General features: G+C 43.3%; 1 protein-coding gene across 2 annotated transcripts; it reads left to right on the top strand.

Moving 5' to 3' along the window:
* Positions 1-16031: 16031 nt before the first annotated feature.
* Positions 16032-20936, top strand: LOC136493754 (E3 ubiquitin ligase BIG BROTHER-related-like). 2 transcript variants are annotated; one of them, XR_010768429.1, is made up of 9 exons: positions 16032-16323; positions 16909-17064; positions 17563-17782; positions 17872-17936; positions 18008-18052; positions 18270-18394; positions 18630-18738; positions 20033-20325; positions 20535-20936. XR_010768429.1 is itself a non-coding variant. In XM_066489901.1 (8 exons), exons 2-8 carry the CDS (start codon positions 16921-16923, stop codon positions 20066-20068), a joined length of 744 nt encoding a protein of 247 aa, XP_066345998.1. In that variant the 5' UTR covers positions 16032-16323; positions 16909-16920; the 3' UTR covers positions 20069-20495. The 2 variants fall into 2 exon arrangements, 1 of the variants encoding a protein (XP_066345998.1); XM_066489901.1 differs by lacking the exon at positions 20535-20936 and having other exon boundaries at positions 20033-20495.
* The last annotated feature ends 1803 nt before the right edge of the window (positions 20937-22739 follow it).

Genomic DNA, 22739 nt, shown 5'->3' on the forward strand with positions numbered 1-22739 from the left:
GCTGATTGAGCCAGCCAACCGTACCATTTGCTTGGTCTCCACCTCCACGTCACCCTATGCACCCCACTTGCACCACCACTGCCTTTTCGGCACCGCTGAAGCGGCCACGCCACCGTAGTCCATCGTCGGGCTTGCCATGCACACGTGGGCAGATGCGCCTGGTCCATCCTCGGCCAAGCCACCACCACGGGTAGCTCTAGGGTGAGTTGCTGATGCTCACCCATTGTTTCTATCACCTCTATTGTGCCTAGGCTGACCGGAACACGTCTGCCACCGCCGCAGGGTGTCTGCTACAGTGGAGGGAGCACCTAGACGCGTCCCCGTCCATTCTACCTCCGCCCGATGACTCGCGTCAACCCCTAGTGAGCGTCGGCCTCTTATTTTGGGCAAGGGAGGTCTCGGGTGGTCGGTGGGAGCGCCAATGCCACCGCCGCCATGCCGGTGCTCGCGGAGGTGACCGGGGGGACCTGGCCGATGCAAAGAGGGAAGAGTGAGAGGGCCTTGTTGCAAAGTTTCTCTCTCTAGAAATAGTCATCTGAAGTGCAGATTAATTTGCTGGTAGCTCAAGGGTGTTTTTGCAAGAGTACCAGCGCACGCGCGGCCTCCCCGCGTGGGCCGATTGCTGGTCGTGGGCCAAGCTCGGTTGTTTGTGTTTTCATTTTTCTTACCGAATTAGTAAATGCTTTTCTAAATAAGTTTTGAGCCGATCTTTGATAATTAATGTAAAATCTTGTATGTGCCCAAAAATTATAAAATAAATTTTGTTGAGTTCCTAAAATAGAGATCTATCGGATGATGTGATTAGTTCATATATGTCTATGTTGTTTAGGGCTATTACATCATTTAACATGCTTAGTTTTATTTAGATGCTTTATTGTAGGGAATTTTGTGGCAAATTGGTAATAGCTTCAACATGAAACTTTTATAGTAGGTTTATTGTATTATTATGTGCTCACTGTAATTTTGGTAGCCTTAGAATAGGTTGATAAATATGGTAGCTAAGTACTTCTTGTTGTAGTATATAGGAAATCGTTAATAAGAGTAAGAATATATTTTAGTTGCTAAGTAGCATTTGTAGGTGAAACCCTGCTAGTTTGATGGGAATGATGATTAACTCGATATCTTAGTCATTAGAGTTAGCTTATTGGCTTAGTAGATGTATTCTTATTTTAAGAACTACTGTTGCCTTAATATTGGGTGTTGCATTGTCATTGCATGCATGTAGAGAATGAGTTGGTGAAGTTCGTGACCGAGGGCGAGCAGGAGTACGAGGAGATGATTGAAGAGTATGAGGAGGTGATCCTTGTGCAGGAGGAGGTCCCAGAGCCACCATGAACTGACTAAGCTGACACCGCGCCTGCCCAAGGTAAGCCCCGGTGCATAACCCTTATTTTGAATGATCACTGGATATATATGTGTGTGTGTGTGTGATGTGCATTTATGTTACATGCATTTTATAGAAACTATATGCATAGATAACCTACCTATGAGTCCTACTAGCATACTAGCATAGATCGAGTAGTTGCTATGCTTAGGCTATCGGTAGCGTGAGTAACCTACCGTTACTCACAATATATGATTATTATTGTTACTCACGATAAAATGGTGAAAGGAAATGGAGACCGGATAGGGATATGGTATGGGTATTGGTGGGTGTAAGGGGTTGTGCTCCGTGGCCAATGGGGCATAGCTTGGTTACACTGTTTTCCCTGTCCGTGTCGGTTAAGGACCGTCCGTTGCATTGGATTCTAGTCAGGTCATAGACTTATTATCCTAAGCACATACTTGTTTATGGGAGCAAGGAAGGCCCGTTGTTCTCTTGTCGTGGGTTCCATCTCTTTCTGGGCCGACTAATTGGAGGCGGAGATGGTGGAGGTCTAAGCACCACACTGAGTCCAGGACTTAGGTGTGGGGGCTTGGAGTCCAAGTTTGAATGGGGACCTAGATCCCTTGACAGGAGAGTGATGGGTTGGTCCTGCTTGTACCTAGGGACAAGCAGGGCGTGTGTTTCATGGTACCCAACTGGGCACATTGATTCGTGAATCACCGGGTAATCTAGTACAGCTTGTCTTCGATCTAGCACCGTAGTAAGAACTGGAAGATAAAAGATGGTGAAATAGATCTGATTGCTCAACTCTTGCTTGAAAGTAGAACATATGCTTACATAGAATGGTTAGCTAATGAACTAATCATGGCTGCTAATAAAACACATACATAAGGATTCACTACTAGTATTGCTTTTTACAAAAAGAAAACCCAACAAACCATAAACCTTATCATATTCTTTGGAGTCAGAAAATTATTCTCACTAGTCGGGTAAGTCTTGCGAGTACATTGTGTACTTAGGGTTTATTTATCCTGTTGTAGATGCAGCTTGAAGAGTAGCTATTGTATAGAGGATTTTTCTGGTGGGCACAGACAGATCCTTATATACTACCGTTAGATGTTTATTGTAATTCCGCTGTTTAAATTCCGCACTCTGAACTTGGTACTGTAATAATGTATTTCTAAGACTCTGGTTGTATGAAATAGACTAAGTATTATAAACTCGTTTTCATTATTGGATTCTAGAGAAAAACATGGATTATTCGAGTTCTCCCTTGGGGTGTGCTTGATGGAATCCGTTCGATGTAGCTTGCTTTCAGGGTGCTTAGTGTTTGGTAGAAGATGAGCGCCTCCGAAGGTGTGTTATTTTGAGCGGTTCTATCACATCCAGTAACCGGGACGACGTCATCCTCCTCCGCTTGCAGGGCGCTCGTCGTCGTTGCCTCCGGGGCAGGAGTACTTGGTGCAGCAGCGTTCCCTTGTGCTCTGCACTCCCTCTCTAGAAGTAGCCCCCACAGGCTCCGGCTCGGGCAGCGGATGTGCTTCATCTCCAACTGGCGCTGCTACCTATGGCTAGGGCACCTCCACCCTCTCCACAGAACCTGGCTGCGTAGGTTGCTCTGCTTCACCAACATCAGATGTTGGACCCTGTGCCTGGGGTGTTTTTGTAGACCCGGGTGGAGACACAGGCCCGCTTACCTGTGCTTTTTTCACCCGGTCACCCTCAGTTCGCGGGTTCTCTTCAACCCGCGGCTCCTCACTTTGTCCCCAGGCACTCAGTGCCTTTTTTACCCTGTAATGAGCAGCATATAAGTGATGTCCCCAGAACAAAAATAATATATAGAGGAATTTTTCAACACTTACTTGGCACTGGATCTTTTCTTTAGGGTGGGCTTGCCTAGTGACACCCCACTAAGCGATTCACCAAACTCTAGGCTGGATACAGATGCTGATAGCACTGAGTCCTCCTGATGACTCGCGGTGCTAGCAACTTGTCCAAGCGGGATTTCGTCACCCTGAGTTGGCACCCGGGTGCTCCACAGGTCTGGTGGTGGCATCCCACCAAAAGCAAATAAACATTATCAAGCATACCTATCTCAAGAATTCAGCAATAGAATTTTACTCAGAAGAATACTTACTGTCTGACGAAAAACAGGGTGTCTTCCTTCTCCTCTTCCGCCTGTTCGTCAACAGCCTCATCTGCAGTAGTTGTTCACGAATCGAATTTAGCACAAGATAACGATCAGACTACTCGGAGATAGTTCAGACATCTTTTACCTGGTCTCAGTGTGCAGGCTCGACGGAGCCTTTTGGGCACTGTTCCGCTCCCGGTGGCAACATCATCCTCCAGTGACCGTTTTCCGCCAGCGGCCTCCTACCTAGCACTCGGGATTGCCTGGATTATGACAACGTCCAGGCTATCTTTAGACTCGCCCTCGGCTTCTCGGTCCACAGGGGAGGCGGAGGCGACACTTCCTCCGGCGGCTCCACCAGATGCCGCTCCGTTTCTACCAACTCCTCTAAAATCAGGACGTGGAGGACGGATAGGCAAATCATTGAAATTCCGTTCCAACTTTTACAATCAACACATAGGAGTCAGTTTTCTACAGTATTAAGATATTTACAAATTACAATGTCAATATACTTATACTTAGAGCGGATTCTTACGTCTAACCGCACTCGCAGGATCAACGTTCGTCGGGCACGAGACAGGCGCAGCCGCTGACGGCTGACGCGCGTGCCATGAGCAAGGATAAGACTGACTCCAACAACGAGAAGGCAAAACGACGACCCATTCCAGGATTTAGGTTGTGCACAACAAATGGGTCACCGACCCAAAAACTTCGTTTTCCAACAGCCAGAAGGCAAAGGAGGAGCCCCCCGAGGTCTGCCCGTCTCCCTCCCCGCCGAGGTCCGCTTGTCTCCCTCCCCACCTCTCTGCATGCACCGCCCGCTGCCTTGAGGGCCAACTCCGCCACGGGAGGGGCTCGCTGGGGAAGAAGACCCGGGGCGGTCCTGCCTCCCTGCACCGGCCGCTCCACCTCGACGGCGAGGAGGAGGAGAGCGTGAGGCGCGTGAGGAGGCGGCGCTTGCGGAGGCGGTGGCCGCTGCCGGCGCCGTCCACCCTCCACCGCCCACCACTAACTCCACCACGTCACCGACGCCGCCGCTGCTCCCCCTCGCCACGACCCCGCTGGGCGAGGCCTCCCGGCGCGGGCAGCAGAGGCCGCCCTGGTGCGGTTACGGCGGTGCGGACGCGACCTCCCCCGTGCCTCGTCGTAGTCGTCTGCGGAAGCACGTCGCCGTCGTCGTCGGCTCCACCCCGAGGCCTAGGCCCACCACTACCGGCGCAAGAGGATTGCGTCGTGGGGAAGAGACGACCCATCTTTGCGTTTCGGCTCAGCTCGTACCCAAAATGGGTGTTCGGTTTGTATACGCCGTTGAAGACTGTTTTTTTTTACCCAAAACACTGTGCGCTATCCAAAATGTGTGTAGGTCCTGCTTTGGCTGCTCCGTTGAGACAGTCTAAGGATGCGCTCCTTTCCCCCGGCCCCGGGGAATGCGGCTGGCCAGGGCGGCCGCAGCACCCGGCAAGGCGGCAAACAAGGATTAACCTGTAGCACAAGCACCGGACCGCGCGCGAGCAAGTAGCCTGGCTTTTTTCGTGACAGCACAGTCGTCGTTGCTCGTTGGTGACCACCGTGAATCCTTGCTGCTGCTACTAACTCCAAAAGCTGTGGTGCCGCAAGCCTACAACTGCCGTGCCACCGTGCACGTGCAGTTTGAGGTACAGTCAGTCCCCTACCGCTACTACCTGCTGGCGGTACTGCAGGGATACGGTTGATGCCCATGGTTGATCTCATCTGCGCTGCCGAACGTGACTATCGCCACCCTTCAACTGCACGCTAAAAGCAAGCTCAAAAGAAACAGCCAGGTGAAGTACCGTGCCGTGCTCAAAGGAAACAGAGGATACGAAAAGGTCTGGTTCGGCTTATCCCATATTCGGCTTGTTCGGCTTGTTTTTTAGCTGGAACAGTGTTTTTCTCTCACCACAATTCAGTCGAAACAGTGTTTTTCAGCCAAGATTCAGACCAGCAAACGGGGCCAAAGGAAATAGATATACGCTAGTACTGTAATCCGTTCCTGATAATCCATCCATCCATCCCGCGTCCGGCGTCCGTATCCATTCTCTGTATCTCGCCAACTATCGTGGCAAACTCTACCGCTGTGGCGTACTGGCCTGAATAATTGCCCTATTCGCTGGGCCGATAAGTCATAACTGAAAGTATTGTTGACTAATTTATTATAAGAGAAAAATATTATTTGTTGACTAAAAAATTACGGCTTATAAGAACGGAGCGAATGCTTTGCCTGCTCCTAGACTGCTAGTAGTCGGCACGCTCCTATTTGACTAGCTACTTGAGCTATCGCTTTTGACCTTTTGTCATCATCTTTGTGTGAGACTGAAGCAATAGGTGCCGAGAGACTGAGGTTCAGGACTTAGGGATAATTATTAAGCAACAATTCCGCTACGAAAACCGATTTTACGAGGTGCCGAGAGACTTTACTTTATGCACGAGTACTGTCTCTTCTCTTATACGTATATGGTGTTTGCAGTGATCTACTAGCTCATATAGCTTGATTTCGTATTTCTACCAACGTGGAGGTTGGGTAAGAAAAATCAGGAAAAAAAAAATGGCATGCTTGGGATCCGATGGCATTGATGAGACCCATCCTCTTTCTCTCTAGTCCTTTGTCTAAAGACGACAAAAACTTCCATCTCCTCCATGCTTTCTTTTGTTTTGTTTCGCAGCCTGCAATCTTGTATTTACGGCTTATTTTGGAACCCCTAGTGTACTGCTGTAATGAACTGGAGGCTGGGAGTTTGCCAACATTGATATCATATATATGCCCATAACGCTAAATCGACCTCTGCTGCGCTCCCGGTGCGTTCTGACTCCCCTCTTGCAAGTTGCAACGTGCCTCCTCTCTTTTCGCGGCACAAATTACTCTCGTCTCCCATAGCGTGTGATTTCATCAGCATCCATCAATTTTAAAGTTTTTTTCTTGGACGACAACCGGTGAGGTCATTTGTGCTTCAAAACATGGACGTGCCTCCTCGTCTGTTTACTCAATAGGCCCTGGCCTACGGCCAACATAACCTGGGGCGTGTTTAGTTTTCAAATTTTTTTTTTGCCAACTATAGTAAAAGAGTATGTTTGGACATATGCATAGAGTACTAAATGTAGACGAAAAAAACTAATTACACAGTTCTCGGTAAAATCGCGAGACGAATCTTTTAAGCCTAATTAATCCATGAAAAGCCTTAAGTGCTACAGTAACCCACATATGCTAATGACTGATTAATTAGTATCATTATATTCGTCTCGCCCTTTCCTGATGGGTTCTGTAATTTATTTTTTTATTAGTATCCAAAAACCCCTCCCGACATCCTTCCGACACATCTGATGTGACACCCAAAAATTTTCTCTCCAACTAAACACGAGTAAGTGATAACAGTACTCTGAAAGGATGCCACGTGAACATGATACAGCTACCAAATCACACCGCGTACTACTGCTAGTCTGCTACTGCTGACTGGTGGGCAATCAGAGAGGTCGAGAGCACATGGCTGGTCAGGTTGGTCAGGGACACTCACCTGCCGGAGCCAGTACACTCCCCTCTTCCTTCTTGGATCTCGTAACTCCACTGCTGTTTGGTGTCTGCTGCAGTCTGCGGGCAGCATTTGGACTTTGGAGTCTCCGAGTCTGGGGCTAGCGCGAGAGCGTCGGGCACCCACTCCCGGCCCCGGGTAAAGTAGGACTCAAGGGAGGTAGCTCATCAGACGCTGTCGTTGTTTTGACCTTTTTTTTATAAGTGTTTTGAGTTTTTGACCTTTTCAGTGTCGCCTTTGGGTGCAAAAGCAGCCGTCACCAAGGTCTTTTCCAGTACTGTGCACACCAGTTACCAAATCTTCGTTCAGCAGCGTGGTGGTAAGATACCGATTGATTCGAATGCTCATGATCTGTGGCTCCATGCCACCACAGGGCAATGAGATGAAACACGGTTGTTACTGCATCTTGTAAGATGGTCCTGTGAAAGAAAGCACGTGCATGCCTCCCATCTAACTACTAGTAGTACAAGACCCGTGTTGGGCGAGTTTATTCACTCAAACATCGATGTATACAATGAACTCAATCAGATATTTATTTCATGCTCGTGAACAGTAGATTTTAGGGGTATTTATAGATGTTCTAGACTTCGTAATTCCTATACACATGACAAGAATATACCCCCTCCACCCAATCTCGAATGAATACAACCGTTTTGTTTACCAGGGGCAAATTGGTCATTACATCTTCGAGTATGCATTCTTCATGTTCTCAAGTGATCTCGAAGGTCATTGTTGATAGGTAGTCTTCGTGTTTTGAACAAGATGACTTCGCCTGACAGCGAAGTATGCCTGTTGTCTTTGCCTCTTTTACCTTCTATGGTGTGAACTAAATGACTTCGTTCATCATTCATCATCTCTACATCTACGAGGCGAAGTGATGGAAGCATCTTTGCCTTTCTTTCTGCATACAAGTACTGAGAGAAAGTTATTGGTCAATTCCGAAGTTTCGTAGGCTATGTTTGTCTGAGGTCAAATCTCCAACAACGCGTTAGTAAACAAGGTAAGTCATAAAAAATCCCATAGGAATAATAACATTCAATCTTTAATTTATTAGACTCTAATCATTATCTCTAATAATAACCATTAAATCTACACTATTTTTTAAAACAATAATCATCTCTATCTTTATGAAAGATAATTTCAAATAACTCCTAAAATTACATCTAAACTACCTATCTCTATCATTAATTCATTATGAAAGATAATTTAAAATACTCATCTAAATCTAAATCTAATCTATATTATATCTATATCTATATCTCACCTAATATTAAAGAGCCAAAATTTCTATCCACCTATTTTTTCGTCCACCTCCTCCTAACTAACTGGACAGTGGAGAGTTAGGACAACTCACGTCTAGCGATGAGAAATACAAAGTCCGATTCCAATACGTATTGAGCCACGGTCTACGTATCTCGTATGTGATCCAAACTCATTACTTACGCTCATATAAGTTAGAACAACTCGCATCTAGCGATGAAACAGAATTCCAATGTTTGATTCCTATACGTGGGGTTCTGTTGTAACGTACGGACACATTTACTAATTTATATATAAATAACTATATTTGGTATTATACGAAAGATAATAATTTAAAGTAGTTCTTTTTGTTTGCATCTAAATTATTTATGCCTCATTCGGTTATTGGAGATTGAATCCCGACATAACTCTTTCTTCATAAATTTATATAGCGGAGGAACCGTTCCAGGTACGAAATGGCCCGTTTCGGAAGAAACGAACGCAGCCTTAGGCTCCGTTCATTTAGCCGGTACGACGCTAGGAACTATTCGAAAAGTTCATTATAAATTAAGTAATGAATGTGGCCCGAAATTCTTCCCGGCGGTCAATCCTCAGGAAGCCAACGGGGTCTTAGGGGTGTTTGGATCCAGCTACTAAAATTTAGGAGGTGTGTCGAGAAGATGTTGTATGGGGTGTTCGGATACTAATAAAAAAATAAATTACATAATCCGTCGGTACTCCACAAGACGAATTTTTTTAAGCCTAATTAATCCGCCATTAGCATATGTTACTGTAGCAAAACATTGTCAAATCATAGACTAATTAGGCTCAAAAAATTCGTCTCGTAAATTAGTCGTAAACTATATAATTAATTTCGTAATTAGTCTATATTTAATACCTTATGCATATATCCAAACATTCGATAGGACAATAACTAAAATTTAGGAGGGGCAACCAAATACCCTCTTAATCGGAGCAGGAAGTCTGCCTATTGACATTTTTCTTTTACCCTTTCCGCTACCTAGTTCATCCCGCACCAGGCACGAACGACGAGCAGCCATTTTTGCGGGTACTGCTGCGGTGCATAACTGCTTGATTGCGTCTCCCGGTCCCATGAGCCCGTGACCGATACGGGCAGTGCAGGCCGGCAGATTGGAGCATGGAGCTCTCGGAAATCGGAATCCTTGCTACGCCACGGTGCTCCTATTGGTCACGGAAGCTTTGACTTGCGAATATGACGAGGCAACTCTCTGCACATTGATTACGCCGGCCTTCCTGTCTTGTCCTCCGTTCCGTTTGAATTTTGACTAAAACTGATTGAAAAGCACTATTCTGGCTGAATTGTTGTGAGAAAAAAATACTATTCCGACTAAAAAAAAGAAGCCGAACAAGTTGAATATGAGGTAAGCCGAACTGAGCCATTTCATGCATAAGGCAAGCGTGAAGCTCCCCAAGTCTGACTAGAGGAAAACGCACGCATGCACGGCGAGGATCGCCACCGACACTAAAGCTAATAATATAGTTGGCTTGCTAGCTGCTTCTTAGCAGCCTTCTCTCAGCCTATTGATATAGCAGTGAGCTCTTCGTTATTAATATAGGACCCACGTGTCTCTCTCGCAAAGTTTCTTGATTCTTGTGCTTAAGTCGACTGTAAGCTTACAACTCGCTTCTATTCTCTCTCCTTCACATTATCATTTAGCCGGCTTATAGCCTATTATAATACTTGCTCGGACACGCAATGGCATCACCGGAACATATATCCTGGACAAAGGGGGCGTAGACTAAGAGTGTAGATTAATTGAAATTTTATTTTAGAAAATCGTACGGTGAGGCTATATGAGAGTATACAAAAATACTGAGGATGTTGTATGTTTACTCGTGTGAACGGATGTACTAATCTGTCTGGCCTATAAGACTCGTGTTGATCTCATACTCCATCCCTGTATTTAGGGCCTGGCTGACGAACAAAGCTTAAGGGCGCGTTTGCGACCCTGGCCCGGAGGCTCGGCTGCGCCCGTGGGCTGCAACTTGCCATGTTTGTGGTCGTGGTCCGTGAGCGAGCCTGGCTTCCCGAAGCCAAAAACGTCATCTCCGCTTGGCCCTCTGGAAACGACCAAAACCCTCGTTTCTTTGGAGCCGAGCTCGTGGTGGCGCACGCAGGCGATTTTGGGCGGCGGCGGGGTGGCTCGGGCGGGCTCTGGCGGGAAGGGGAAACTTCTTCGCGCGCGTCATGTAGCCGATGATGTTCACCATCATTCAAACTGAATGGTCGATTGAGGCATGTCATTCAGACCACTTACATGTTCTACATTTGGTTGGTTTCAGAGAATGCCTCCTTGCTATGTGGTCTTTGAAGGGAAGAAACCTGGAATTTTTTTTACATGGTATGAGTGTGTTAAGCAAATGCTTAGGGAAGAAGGGGCTATCTATCAGAAGTACAACAACTATGATGATGCTCTTAGATATTTTAATGCAAGGGTACCTCAAGAACCCTTGCTGTTACCAATTGATGCCCCTCATGGGGATGCATCAGCATCCCATGAACTGGTGACAGCTCAAGGTTCTGAAATCTATCCTCATTCACCTGGGCTGCAAGGCTGTTGCAAAAATGCTGTCATCTTGATCTTGTTTATGGTTGTAGTTGGTCTGTCACTCAAGCTGTTCATGTGCCACAGCTGTTGTTTTAATTAGGCCGATGATGACATAATAGGATGACTGCATTAGCTGGCTACATGTCACTTTGATTCATGTACTCTCTTTTCTGTTAACTTGTTGCCCTTCTCGGCTTGCCAAACTACTTAATTCTGCTACTGTTCTTAATTTGCTTTTTTGATTATGCAATGTAGCCGGCAATGTATGTGTTGATTAAATGGAATTAGTCTGAGGCCTATGTCTTTTGTACATTTTCATTCAAAGTGTTTGCTTCTCTATTGATCATGTTGTTCTTCCTTCTCTTTGGGCCAGGCCAAGCACAGCAACTGGCAAACACAATCTGTGCTCGACAATTGGTGGTGGTTGGCGTTTGAGCCCGGCTGAGTATTAGGTCACAAACACCAGCTCACATGAATCGGGCTGAATCGGTACAGGTGCGCAAACAAGCTGCGTTGCAGCCGTTGGGGTAGACCTGCCCACGCCTGATCCGTTTGGGCTGGCTAGGCCGTGCTGGTGCAGGTGTGCAAACGCGCCCTAAATCAAGCATACGAGCGGATGCAGCATCTAGGCATAATATACGGCAGATTCAGGCAGGCAAACTGTAACCGGCCGTCCAAATACGCTTCTTCAGAAGTTTATATGCGCATCCAATCTGAAAGGCTAGCGGACATCATAGGTGGCGGCGAAAAGCCAAACATTTCTTGCCCGCTTACGACGGAACGGAGCTTGTACGTAGCTTCAGGGCCCCGCAAAGAACAAATCCACAAAGAGGATATTTTGGCCCAACTGGCTATTAGCCTATTACCCAGATTGCTCCGCCGCATGCGGCCGACCGTCGACGGCCAACGTATGCCTTTCCCGGCTCCCCTCTTCTCTTGTTCCGTGATTGTGAATTTGTGTTCTGGAAACTGGAATGTCTGAATCTGTATCTGATACGGTTAAGGGAGCGACGCAGTTCAGGGTTCTTTGTGTAAAGCATGGGACGAGTGCATGTGTTGTTTCAATTTTTAATAGTTCTGGCGTGAAAGAAAAAAAAAACGAAAGGCTGGTAAAACGTTCATTCATTCAAAAAAAAAAAAAAACAATGCAACGTAGCTGCGGGCGAGCTCGGCAGCCCATTACTTGCGTACGCTAGTAATTGCGGGCTGGGCTGTCTGCTGCATTCCGTAATGACCCCGCAATCGCATGCATGGCCTGCGAATAGAGATGCACTAGGCCGAATACATCATGGCTCTTGCATTTGCTGTTTTTCATCGGAAAAAGTCTACATTACCTCTCAACTTTTGCGAAAGTCCGTTTTTTTTCTCTGAACTCTAAAACTGAGTAAAACACCTCCCTCAACTTTTAAAACCGTTCATCTTACCTCCCTGGCATTGTTATAAGCAGTTTTGAAGGCGGTTTTGTCTTTTTCTTTTTTATTTATTTTGGTTGAATCTTTGAAAAAATATAGTAAATCATAGAAAAATCATAAAATAGAAAATCTAATTTTGTTGGACTCCACATGAGTAGATCTACACAAAGAACATATAATATGATATGCTTCAGTACAAAGTTTGTGTTGTGGCTTTAAATCTATGCTTTTATGTAATTAATTGGAATAATTCAAATCTGCAGTTTCTATGGTCCAATTATGATGAAAATTTTATGGTGAGCTCATTATTGTATGATTGAACTGTAGTAAAAATTTCATACTCATTCGAATTTATTTATATTTAACAAGCATAAACCTTAATAAAATTTATAACTAAGTAATACATGATCCAATGAGTATGAAATTTTTACTACAGTTTAAGCATACAATAATTAGCCCACCATAAAAATTTCACTATAATTAGACCATAGAAACGGTAGCTATGAATTATTCCATTTAATTACAGAAAAGCATAGATTTAAAGCCACAGCAAAAACTTTATACTAAAGCATACCATATTATATGTTTACTGTGTAGGTCTACTCATGTGGAGTCCAATAAAATTAGATTTTTTATTTTATGATTTTCTATGATTTACTATGATTTTTCAAATATTCAGCCAAAAAAATAAATAAAAGACAAAACAACCTTCAAAACCGCTTATAACAGGGTCAGGGAGGTAAGATGAACGGAATTAAAAGTTGAGGGAGATGTTTTGTCCGATTTTAGAGTTTAGAGAGGAAAAACGGACTTTCGCGAAAATTGAGTGAGGTAATATGGACTTTTCCCCTTTTCATCCAGAAGGAAACAAGCATAGAAGAAGGGCAGCTGAGCAAGCCCGTAAATGCCTTACGTTTACTTCAGACTCTCTTTCATCTTTCTTCAAAAATATAAGATTTTAGAATGTGCGTGTATAGCTTAGTGGTAGGAGCTCGACTTCACATAAATGCCGCTCCTTTTACTATTAGTTAAGGTTTATGGTTTTTTGTTGACATTATTGTTGAGACTTCTTTTTAACGATGAAATATGAAATATTTCGCGGTAGATTTTTTCCTAGGGTCAAGTCTCTCTCTCTCTTTTTTTTTTCCGAACCAGGACCAAAGGCATGCTAGAACAGAGGGTTTGGCTTATTTGGCCTAGCGAAGATCATGCCTTTTTAAAAGCACAAGCACCGAGTAGTCAAATATCGAAATTGCTCGGTTGCTTCGCCCCTTTCTCGTCTGTTGCTAGCGAAGGAAATCCTTGCTTTCACGGTAACAAAGCAATTGACGAGTGATCCAAACACCGTTCACTGTTCTAGCTTCTTGTCGGGCTAGGCAAGGCAAGGGCCGGCACCGGTAAGGATCCAAGCACACATGTTCTTACCTTACCGGGCCATGCAAAGGATCCACAAAGTATCCAAATGTTCTTGAAGTCACCTTGCCGAGCACATCGTGTAGCTTTAAAATAATAATTGACGGAAAATGTTACGCAAGCATTGGTGCAAACCTGGGTGGACAGGCTTTATCACAAAGTAAGTTAACTGAGATAAACTTTTTTCTATGTTTTATGTTTTCTCTTTTGTTATTCCGTTTTTGGGGCTTAAATAAAAAGTGTGTTTTTGTGAGGAAAGGAAATTGTATTTTTTGGAGATTTCATTTCACCTCATAAACACAAGATTAACCAACGTACATTTATTAATGCACCCGGATGACGCCTCCTATGGCTATCCTAATCATCTTCAGTTCCATCAGACGTGGCTCCCAGTCCTGTGTCCTCCTGCGCTGTCAGCGGACTAACCTTCAAAAAGAAAAATTCTCCACTCGAGCTGTGGTGTCCTCTTCAGTTGCTCCAAGCCCTTCACCGCATCGCACCTCCGGCCGACCCCATCGCCACGAGGTCCCGCAGCAGGGCACTCTTTCTTCCCCGCTCCCTCCCCAGCATGAAACACCTGCTCCAGCGTCTCTCCCGCGTGGCTGGCCCGCCCGTACTGTGCCCCCATCCACCTCGCTCGTCGTGGAAGGGGAGGCAGGGAGGCCTACTCCTACGCTTGGGAGGCTTGTGCCTGCGTCTGTGCCCCCATCCACCTCGCATCGGCGGCAGGAAGGGGAGGCCTGCGCCACCACAGTTCCCCACCAGGTAGGCCGTGGTTGCCGGTAATGCTGTATTTTCAAGCGTTTTATGGTATTTTCAAAAATGTGGCAAGCTTATATTTTAAGTGTTTCAATTGTTTCAGATCTATGTTTCAAGTGTTTCATACGGATGTTGCAAAAGTTGGCTATACACGTATATTTCAAATGTTTCAATTGTTTCATATGAATGTTGCAAGTGTTTTATGTGAATGTTGTATATACATGCATGTTGCAAGCATATGTTTCAAGTGTTTTCAGGTGTTTTATACGCATGTTTGCAAGTGTTTCATCCGGATGTTGCATATGTTTGTAATGGTTTTCAAATGTTTTTCAGACGTTTTCGCAAGTGTTTCAAACGCTCGTTTCAAGTGTTTCAACTGTCTTCCTTTATACTACATATGTTTCAAATTATGTCGCTTTGACTTTTTTGTTTATCCATTTTGTTATGTATCTAGACATATTATTATATCTTGATGCATAACAAAATGGATGTATGAAAAAGTCAAAGTTTTAAGTATATTGGGGTGTTGCACGTGGGATGTGTGTGGAAAACGGCTGATGGCACGGACGATGTCCGGGACGGCGCGGGCTCACTGCTGGTGCGCTCGCTCGCTTCCTGTGCGGGCAGCGTACTGACGCTAGTGTCCAGATCGGACATACGAGCACTAGCAAGTCTCAATTATCATAGGCCCTGTTCGCTTTGCTGAGAAAGCCATGGCTAAAAGTACTGTTTGCGAGCGAGAGAAAAACACTGTTCATTTGCTGTAATAGTACGGCTCATAAGACAAGTGAATATGACCATAGATAGTGGTAGGGATACTAACAAATTTACCTATAAATCCACAAGTAGATTTATTTTTTAAAGAGTTACACACAGTGATAAAAAAACTAGGCTTCTTTATTTATGGGTATGTAGGTAAAACCTGTTCGGCAGGCCGTAAACGATCGTATACGATTATAAGCTGAAATAGTATTTTTTTTTTCATTAAGCCGGACAAACCAACTAACAATAAATAATCAACTGTCCAGCCCCGAACAGGCTGAACTCGCTCGCATGTCCGCATGTCATCCAATCCATCCATCCAGCATCTGCATAGAGACACCTTCGTACTTCGTATCACTAAGGGTGTATTTAGTTGGGGAGATGAAAATTTTTAGGTGTCATATCGGATATGTCGGGAGAGGTTTTTGATACTAATAAAAAAATAAATTACAGAACCTATCAGAAAACTGCGAGACAAATCTAATGATACTAATTAATCAGTCCTTAGCACATGTGGGTTACTGTAGCACTTAAGGCTTTTCATGGATTAATTAGGCTTAAAAGATTCGTCTCGCGATTTCAGCCTGTTCGCTTGCTCGTAAACGATCGTAAATTTTCAGCCGGGAATAGTGTTTTTCTCTCACACCAAACCAGCCAGCAGTAAATAATCCACGATACGATACGGCCTTCCGAACAGGTTGTTCATCGAGAACTGTGCAATTAATTTTTTTTTATCTACATTTAGTACTCCATACATGTTTCCAAACATACTCTTTTATTGTAGGAGGAAAAAAAAATTCGAAAACTAAACAGTGCCTAAGTCTATCACCACCGTCTGTGCCGGCAAAAAAAGGCGCAACGAGGCGGACATCGGCCGGCCGGCGACACCAACGCTCTGACAGGTGGGTCGAGGCTACTCATTACCGCGGGCCCGGCGCCCGCACGCCACCACTGGGCTGAGGCTGGGTAGGGGCGGTCCACCAAGACCGTGATTACGCGACGGCAATGGTGGCGAGGCGGCCATTCCAATTTCCAGGCAAAGCGGTGGCCGCGCTTCCTTCCTCAGTCCTCACTCGGCCGCTTCTGGCCTTCCAGCTTCGCCAAATCTGCCGATCTGCGCAGCGATCTCCCCCTGCGTGCGCACGAGGTTAGCTTCCTCTTCCGCTTCCTAAGTTCCGGCAGATTCGTTCGTCGTTTTTTTATTCAATGTCTGCGCTCAAAATGTGCCTGGAATGAGAGGGGTGTGAGGCTGGGAGCTGCTATATCTGTGGCTTGTAGCGACTCGGGAGGTTTTCTGGTGTGCATCAGAGGAATTGGGGCATAGATCGCTGGAAGAGATCCGTCTGTTTTTTTCCTGACAGGAAGATATTAATCTATTTTTTTATAGGGGATGAATCTGTATGTTAGCGTAGGATAATCATGTTTAGTGAAAGGACCCCGGATTGGAGGATTGGAAAAGGGTCTTGATCTACAGTTGTAGCTTCAGAGGGGGTTGCAGTTGTGACCATGTAGCTCATCAGTTGTGCGCTCATAGTTTGAAATTATGTTCTTGTAGTTGTAGAACAAATGAACAATGCTTATGAGTTTTGAGGAGTCCATGTGTAAGTTGACAAAATTTGCTAGGGAGAGGGACTGCAGGTGATCTGTTCCGCAGTTCTGAGTACAGTGTGATTGCAAGTGGTGCATTTACATGGAACCTGATCAAGCAATATTCTGTGAGCTTCCTTTTTAGGTGCTTGCGACGATGTATCTGCTAGGCAACAAAACTGGAAAGAAGAAAGTGTGTGTCGGTTATATGAATGCACCTGTACCGTATGCCATTGAAGAGAATTACGGTGGGTGCTTCTTTGATGACGACGACGATCTTGCCCAAGTTCTTCAAGATCAGGTTGGGTACTGTTTCCTATGGTCTACTTTAATTGGTTGGGCAATGACCATGTGTTCACCATATGTGCACTTCTGATATGGGAAGACTAATGAAACGTAGTCAAAATTGTTAATCAATGTTTTTTTTTCTGAGGAGTTGATCCTAAGCGCTGGTTATATTGGTAGGGTATTGAGTCCTAGATCCATAATGGGCTGGTTGAAAAGTTATAAAATAATTATTACTATTTTGCTGATAATATTCATTCACACAGGTTTGTCATGTGTAAGATAGACGATTCATAAATTTCTGTTTCACTAGGGCGGTATGCTTGGAAATTTGAGTTCTAAGCTCAAAATTAGAATCTACAGAATACCATTTTCTTGAAATTCGTGACAGTGTATTCTTACCTTTTGCTATGTGCTGCTTATGACCATTGCTATCCTTTGTACTGCAACCGTTCAGCATCATTTTGAAAAATATGGCCTTAAATTAACTTGCCTGTTCATCCAACCTGTTCAGGAAATATTGTATCAATTAATTCAAGGAAGTAATGGTAGCAGTTCATATGGAACTCATTTGACTCCAAGTTGTAGCTATGGCCATAATCGGACATCAAATGAACAAAAATCATCCGGAGATGTAAACTATGAGTTGCAACTAGCAGTTGATGAAGCTTTAGCTAGAGAGTTGCAAGAAATGGAGGGCAAACTAGCCAACACTTCACTTAATGACAATAATGGTTAGTTGCATATTCTATATTCTTTGGTGTTGGAGTCAATTTGTTTCCCAGATTAAGTGCTAATCTGTTGTCTCAAATTACCTGTACAGGAAGAAAGCCTACATCATCTTCAGCTTTTGATAGAGGCAATAATTCTGCAAGTAGACCTCCTCAGGTATACAATTCTGGCAAGTATTTTGGACAATCAATACACACTTCCATTTATTTCCAATTACCAATGTACAGGTAGTGGAGGAGGATGGGATTGATCCAGATAATATGACTTATGAGGTGTGTTTGTTTTGTCTCCTCCCCTCTCTTTTTTGTTTGTTGCTATGCTTCTATAAGTGGCATGTGCCAGCTATCTTTTGGTTCTAATAACCAATACGTTTTGCTAGGAGCATATTCTATTTTATTGCCACCTTGTGGCTATTGGTATTATAGAGATATATGTTGCCGAGTATTAAAGAAATGGGATTTTCTTTTCATTTATTTCATTTGATTTCAGGAACTGCAACAGTTAGGGGAAGCCATTGGTACCGAAAGCAAAGGGCTGCCTGAAAGTGTCATAGCACTCTTGCCAACTTCAACTTACAAAATTGGGATATTCTCAAGAAGGGAAAAACATGACGAGTACGTTTTTTAGCTGATTAGGATATTGAATTTTCCTTTTTCTTGCTCAACATTTTGTATGTTTGGAAGTGCAGTGGCAATACTGATTAATTATAAGATTTGAAGAATATGTTTTCTAGTTGTTTGTTGCATCCTATGACACTGCTACCAGGTGTTTATCTATGTTTGTACTGTATTAACTTATGCTGTTTAAGTAACAAACCATTTTGCCACTCACTGTTTTGTACTTTTGCAGATGTGTGATCTGCTGTATGGCATACAAGAACCGAGATAGGCTTACTAAATTGCCCTGTGGACATCAGTACCATCAGGCTTGTGTCGCTAAATGGTTACAGATCAATAAGGTAAGTTAGCTAGACACCTAATCTTCAGCTTTTTAGTATGTCTCTCTCCATTCCAAACTGAAGCGCGGGCCTGGTGCAAGCGGTAGAGTCTTACCGTCTGTGACCGGAAGGTCCCGGGTTCGAGTCGCAGTCTCCTCGCATTGCACAGGCGAGGGTAAGGCTTGCCACTGACACCTTTCCCCAGACCCCGCACAGAGCGGGAGCTCTCTGCACTGGGGTACGCCCCCTCTCTCCGTTCCAAACTATAGGTCGTTTTGGCTTCTCTAGATACTTAGCGTATATCTAAATGCATAACAAAGCTATGTATCTAGAACAACCAAAATGACCTATAATTTGGGATGAAGGGAGTAGTACATAGGTTGGTGGTACAACTTCCATCCTTCTAGGAATTGTTGTAGTTCATGTGGTTCCTGATCAGTTTACTTGTTGGAATTATTTATTAGGATGAGTTCAAATTTGGTGCCCAGGGGGGCTGGTGCCCTCGTTGGCTAAAATACTATGTTGCAATATTTCAAAACACATCACAAAAATCATGTATGTAGTACACATAAAGTTAAAGTATAGCTGCAACAATTCAGTTTGAAATTCATCCTAGATGTCAAGAAACAAAATAGACAAGCAGTCAACCTGGCACTGTTCATCACATGTTGACAGCGACACTTTTGTTTTTTTAATCTCAACATCAAAGATGAATTTTAAACTAGTAAATTGTTGCGGCAACACTTAACTTTAGGTGTATTACATAAATGATTTTTGAAACATTGCAGCATGGCATTTTAGCTAACAAGGGCACCATATAATTTTCCTATTAGGATTTAGGAGTATGAAAGCTATTGTGCCTCGTAACATGTCATCGTTTTTGTATTGCACATGAAATTTCCTTGCCAACTATAGTATATATCTTGAGCAATGACCCGAGGTTAAACGTGATGTAGAAATGCTACAAATTACACCTTCGTTTCACAGTATTTGAACAGTCCGCATACCTAAGACTAAGAGGCACAATAGCCAAGTAGTCTTTTTTACAGAATCAGATTTTCATGAGGGTAGGTGTGCATGCGTACATTCATAGGGTTGAGTGTCGCAACTATATTAAGCGTTCTTTATGGCTATATGGCTGGTCATTTGGTAAATTTTTCAATTGAAACTCAGCACCTCAAACCCCTGGCATTTTCAGACCAAATGTTTCTGCTTCTGCATTTTCAAATTTGCAACCATGTTAGTAATTTTTCACTTCTTATCCTGAGAAAGCATGGTCTCTGCTAAGCCTTTAGTGGCATGCATGATGCTGCAGGTATGCCCTGTTTGCAATAAGGAGGTTTTCAGCTAGTGAAATCAAACAGTGCAGATTCGTCTGATGGTCAGCTCCAGCAACTGTCTGAAGTACTGCGTAGATGTACATTATTTGTATAAGCATGCTGCACTGTTGCTGACTAGTAATGCACTAATGCACCGCATTGCTCAAGGATCATAGCACGACCAAATTAGTGATATCTCGAGCAAATGCAATAAGATCTCTGCTTTTGAACTTCGGGACATTCAGACTTGGTGCCACACACTAGTCCTTTTTATCATCTCCTATATCAGGTATACTGGTCGTTCATTTCAGTACTTAGCCCCAGTTCATTCAGCATACTGTCTGGAATGTTGCAACTTGTATTAAAACAGTGACAAATATTGGAAAGTTAGGCACTGATGGTTTTTAAAAAGTAGCAGCCATTGTGTTTAGCAAATGGTCAGAATGTTGGAATGTTCTGATTTCCTCACAGCCAACCATTTTGGACTACGTTTTGCAGCAGCAAATTATCTTCTTCAGTAAGATCGGTCGTTCCACAATAGGACGATTTCAGGTTCATGGATGGAATTCAAACTTATGGGTATGATTTGAAAATGATGGTATTCTATGAGCAAGCAGCCCATGCATGGACAAACTTGCGTGTTTCTACGCTACGTTACAAGGCAATGCTTATAATACTTCAGGAGACAGAAAGCACGCGACGAAACCACACGCGTCACGCTCATCTGAAAGTTGATGCAACGAACCTAATGACGTAACTGACGCCTTACCATGCACAACAGAAATTGAGCCAAGGACGATTGTACGAAGCTTATTGTAGCTAGCTTTGATTGGTCAGTTTATTGAGAATACTGATGCTGCCCTTGACAAACTGTCATGGGGATTGCTAGATTGTAGTAGATAGACTATTGAGACATGTATCACAATGACGAAAGCGGTCACTGTCCAAGTGTGGCCCTCAGATCCTGCTAATTTCATCATTCATGTGCAGCCAATATAGCTACTAATATAGCTACTATTGTTTCTAAGGAATGCAGTAGTAGGTGACGTATGGAAGTTTTCGAATTTATATAAGTGGTGTCTGATAGCAAGATCTTGTGAAAATTAGGTTTGTATAACAAACTAGACTAAGAGGTGATGATGGATCAAGATCCAAATCCAAATGGAGAAGCCCAATTAGAAATCTAGAGATAAAAAGAAATCCAACTTTCAATCATGCAAACCCAATGCAAAATGACTATATCTAATCCAATGTAATTCAGCTCCTTTTAAGTTCAAAGTACATCCAAGATGATTCAATAATAACAAACTAAAATAGCTATGTGTGGGACCAGGTCAAAAGTTGGACTCTAAAATTAAAATCTTGTGCTCATACTTTTTTTTGTGTGAAATTGGCTAAAATATGTCGTGAATGACTTGGTATGATAGTTAACTATTTTTTTTTGGAAGAGGTATGATAGTAAGCTATTTGTCCATACTAGTATGACTAAATCTATACGTGGGATGTAGGTCAAATGTCAAAAGCTAGACCCTAGGATTATACAGTCAAGTTCACACATTTAGATTTTAATGAAATTGTTTGGCATGACTTGGTATATCAGTTAGGAACTTTATGCAGATTAGTGTTGAACTAAATCATTAATTCATAAATTAAAATCTAGCGAACTAACTAAAATTTATTGGAGACAACTCGATGAGACAATGATCGACTTTATTCTGATTAGTAATGATCATATCAACATCTGAATCCCATATCAAATGGTGGACATTCAATTAAAATAGATAACCGACACATATTAGACAATAACCTATTACTATTATCCACGGGTAATTCAATATAGAGTTCAGTAATATCGATAGATCCAAATTGGTATGGTTAAGTAATCCAATTAAATAAATCCAAAGAGTTCCAAACCCCACTAAACCCAATAAATCCATGGACAATCCACACCCATTCCCACCTCTATGAATGTGTTTGGGCTAAGAGTTGAATTGAAGTAGGTCGGGACATATTGGACTCGGATTCCCTAGTGTTTGGTTATAGGCTCAAGTGGGCTAGATCCATCCCAATAGAGAATATACTCTCTCTGTCTTGTAATATAGTGCATTCTAATATTTAAAATTTGTTCTCAAATATAATACATTTTAGAGGACATAAACCAATTTTGCATTAATTACTTTCCATTTATCAATTAATCACCATTAATCACGTTGATGATAACGTCTAATTAGAAAATAAAACAAGGGCATATGCGTCTTTTATATTTTCTTTTAATTTGTCTTAAAATTCCTAGAATACATTATATTACAGGACAGAGGGAGTACTTCCTAGATGCGGGTTGAGTTAACTTCTCCAAAGTGAGCAAATGGGTCGACCTAGTTCACCGTTCACCCTCACGCAGTACATAAGAACTTGTTAAACATCAACCACGTATAAGATCATATGGAACTTGCGTAATTTAGAGTGAGAACGATGAACTTAGTGCTTGATTTAAGGGAGTAACCCATCGATGATGAGTACTCGTTTTATCACAAGGATATTGCATGGATTTTGATACGATATGATCATGCTACTTCTCGAATTGCCATACTTATCTATTCTGTTTATTAAGATGATTAGAGAGGTGACGGATAAAATCATTACATTTCTTAAGCCATAAAAATTGTTCTAGTTTAGAGCTAAAAATAGAATTAGCCATGAGTA

The sequence above is a fragment of the Miscanthus floridulus genome, chromosome 11 (genome assembly GCF_019320115.1).
Source record: "Miscanthus floridulus cultivar M001 chromosome 11, ASM1932011v1, whole genome shotgun sequence".
Lineage (NCBI taxonomy): Eukaryota > Viridiplantae > Streptophyta > Magnoliopsida > Poales > Poaceae > Miscanthus > Miscanthus floridulus.

Coding starts and splice junctions, on each gene's coding strand:
- LOC136493754 (XM_066489901.1), top strand. CDS start 16,921: ATGTATCTGCTAGGCAACAAAACTGGAAAGAAGAAAGTGTGTGTCGGT. Junction 18,395..18,629: donor AGAAGGGAAAAACATGACGA/GTACGTTTTTTA, acceptor GTACTTTTGCAG/ATGTGTGATCTGCTGTATGG. Junction 18,739..20,032: donor AATGGTTACAGATCAATAAG/GTAAGTTAGCTA, acceptor ATGATGCTGCAG/GTATGCCCTGTTTGCAATAA.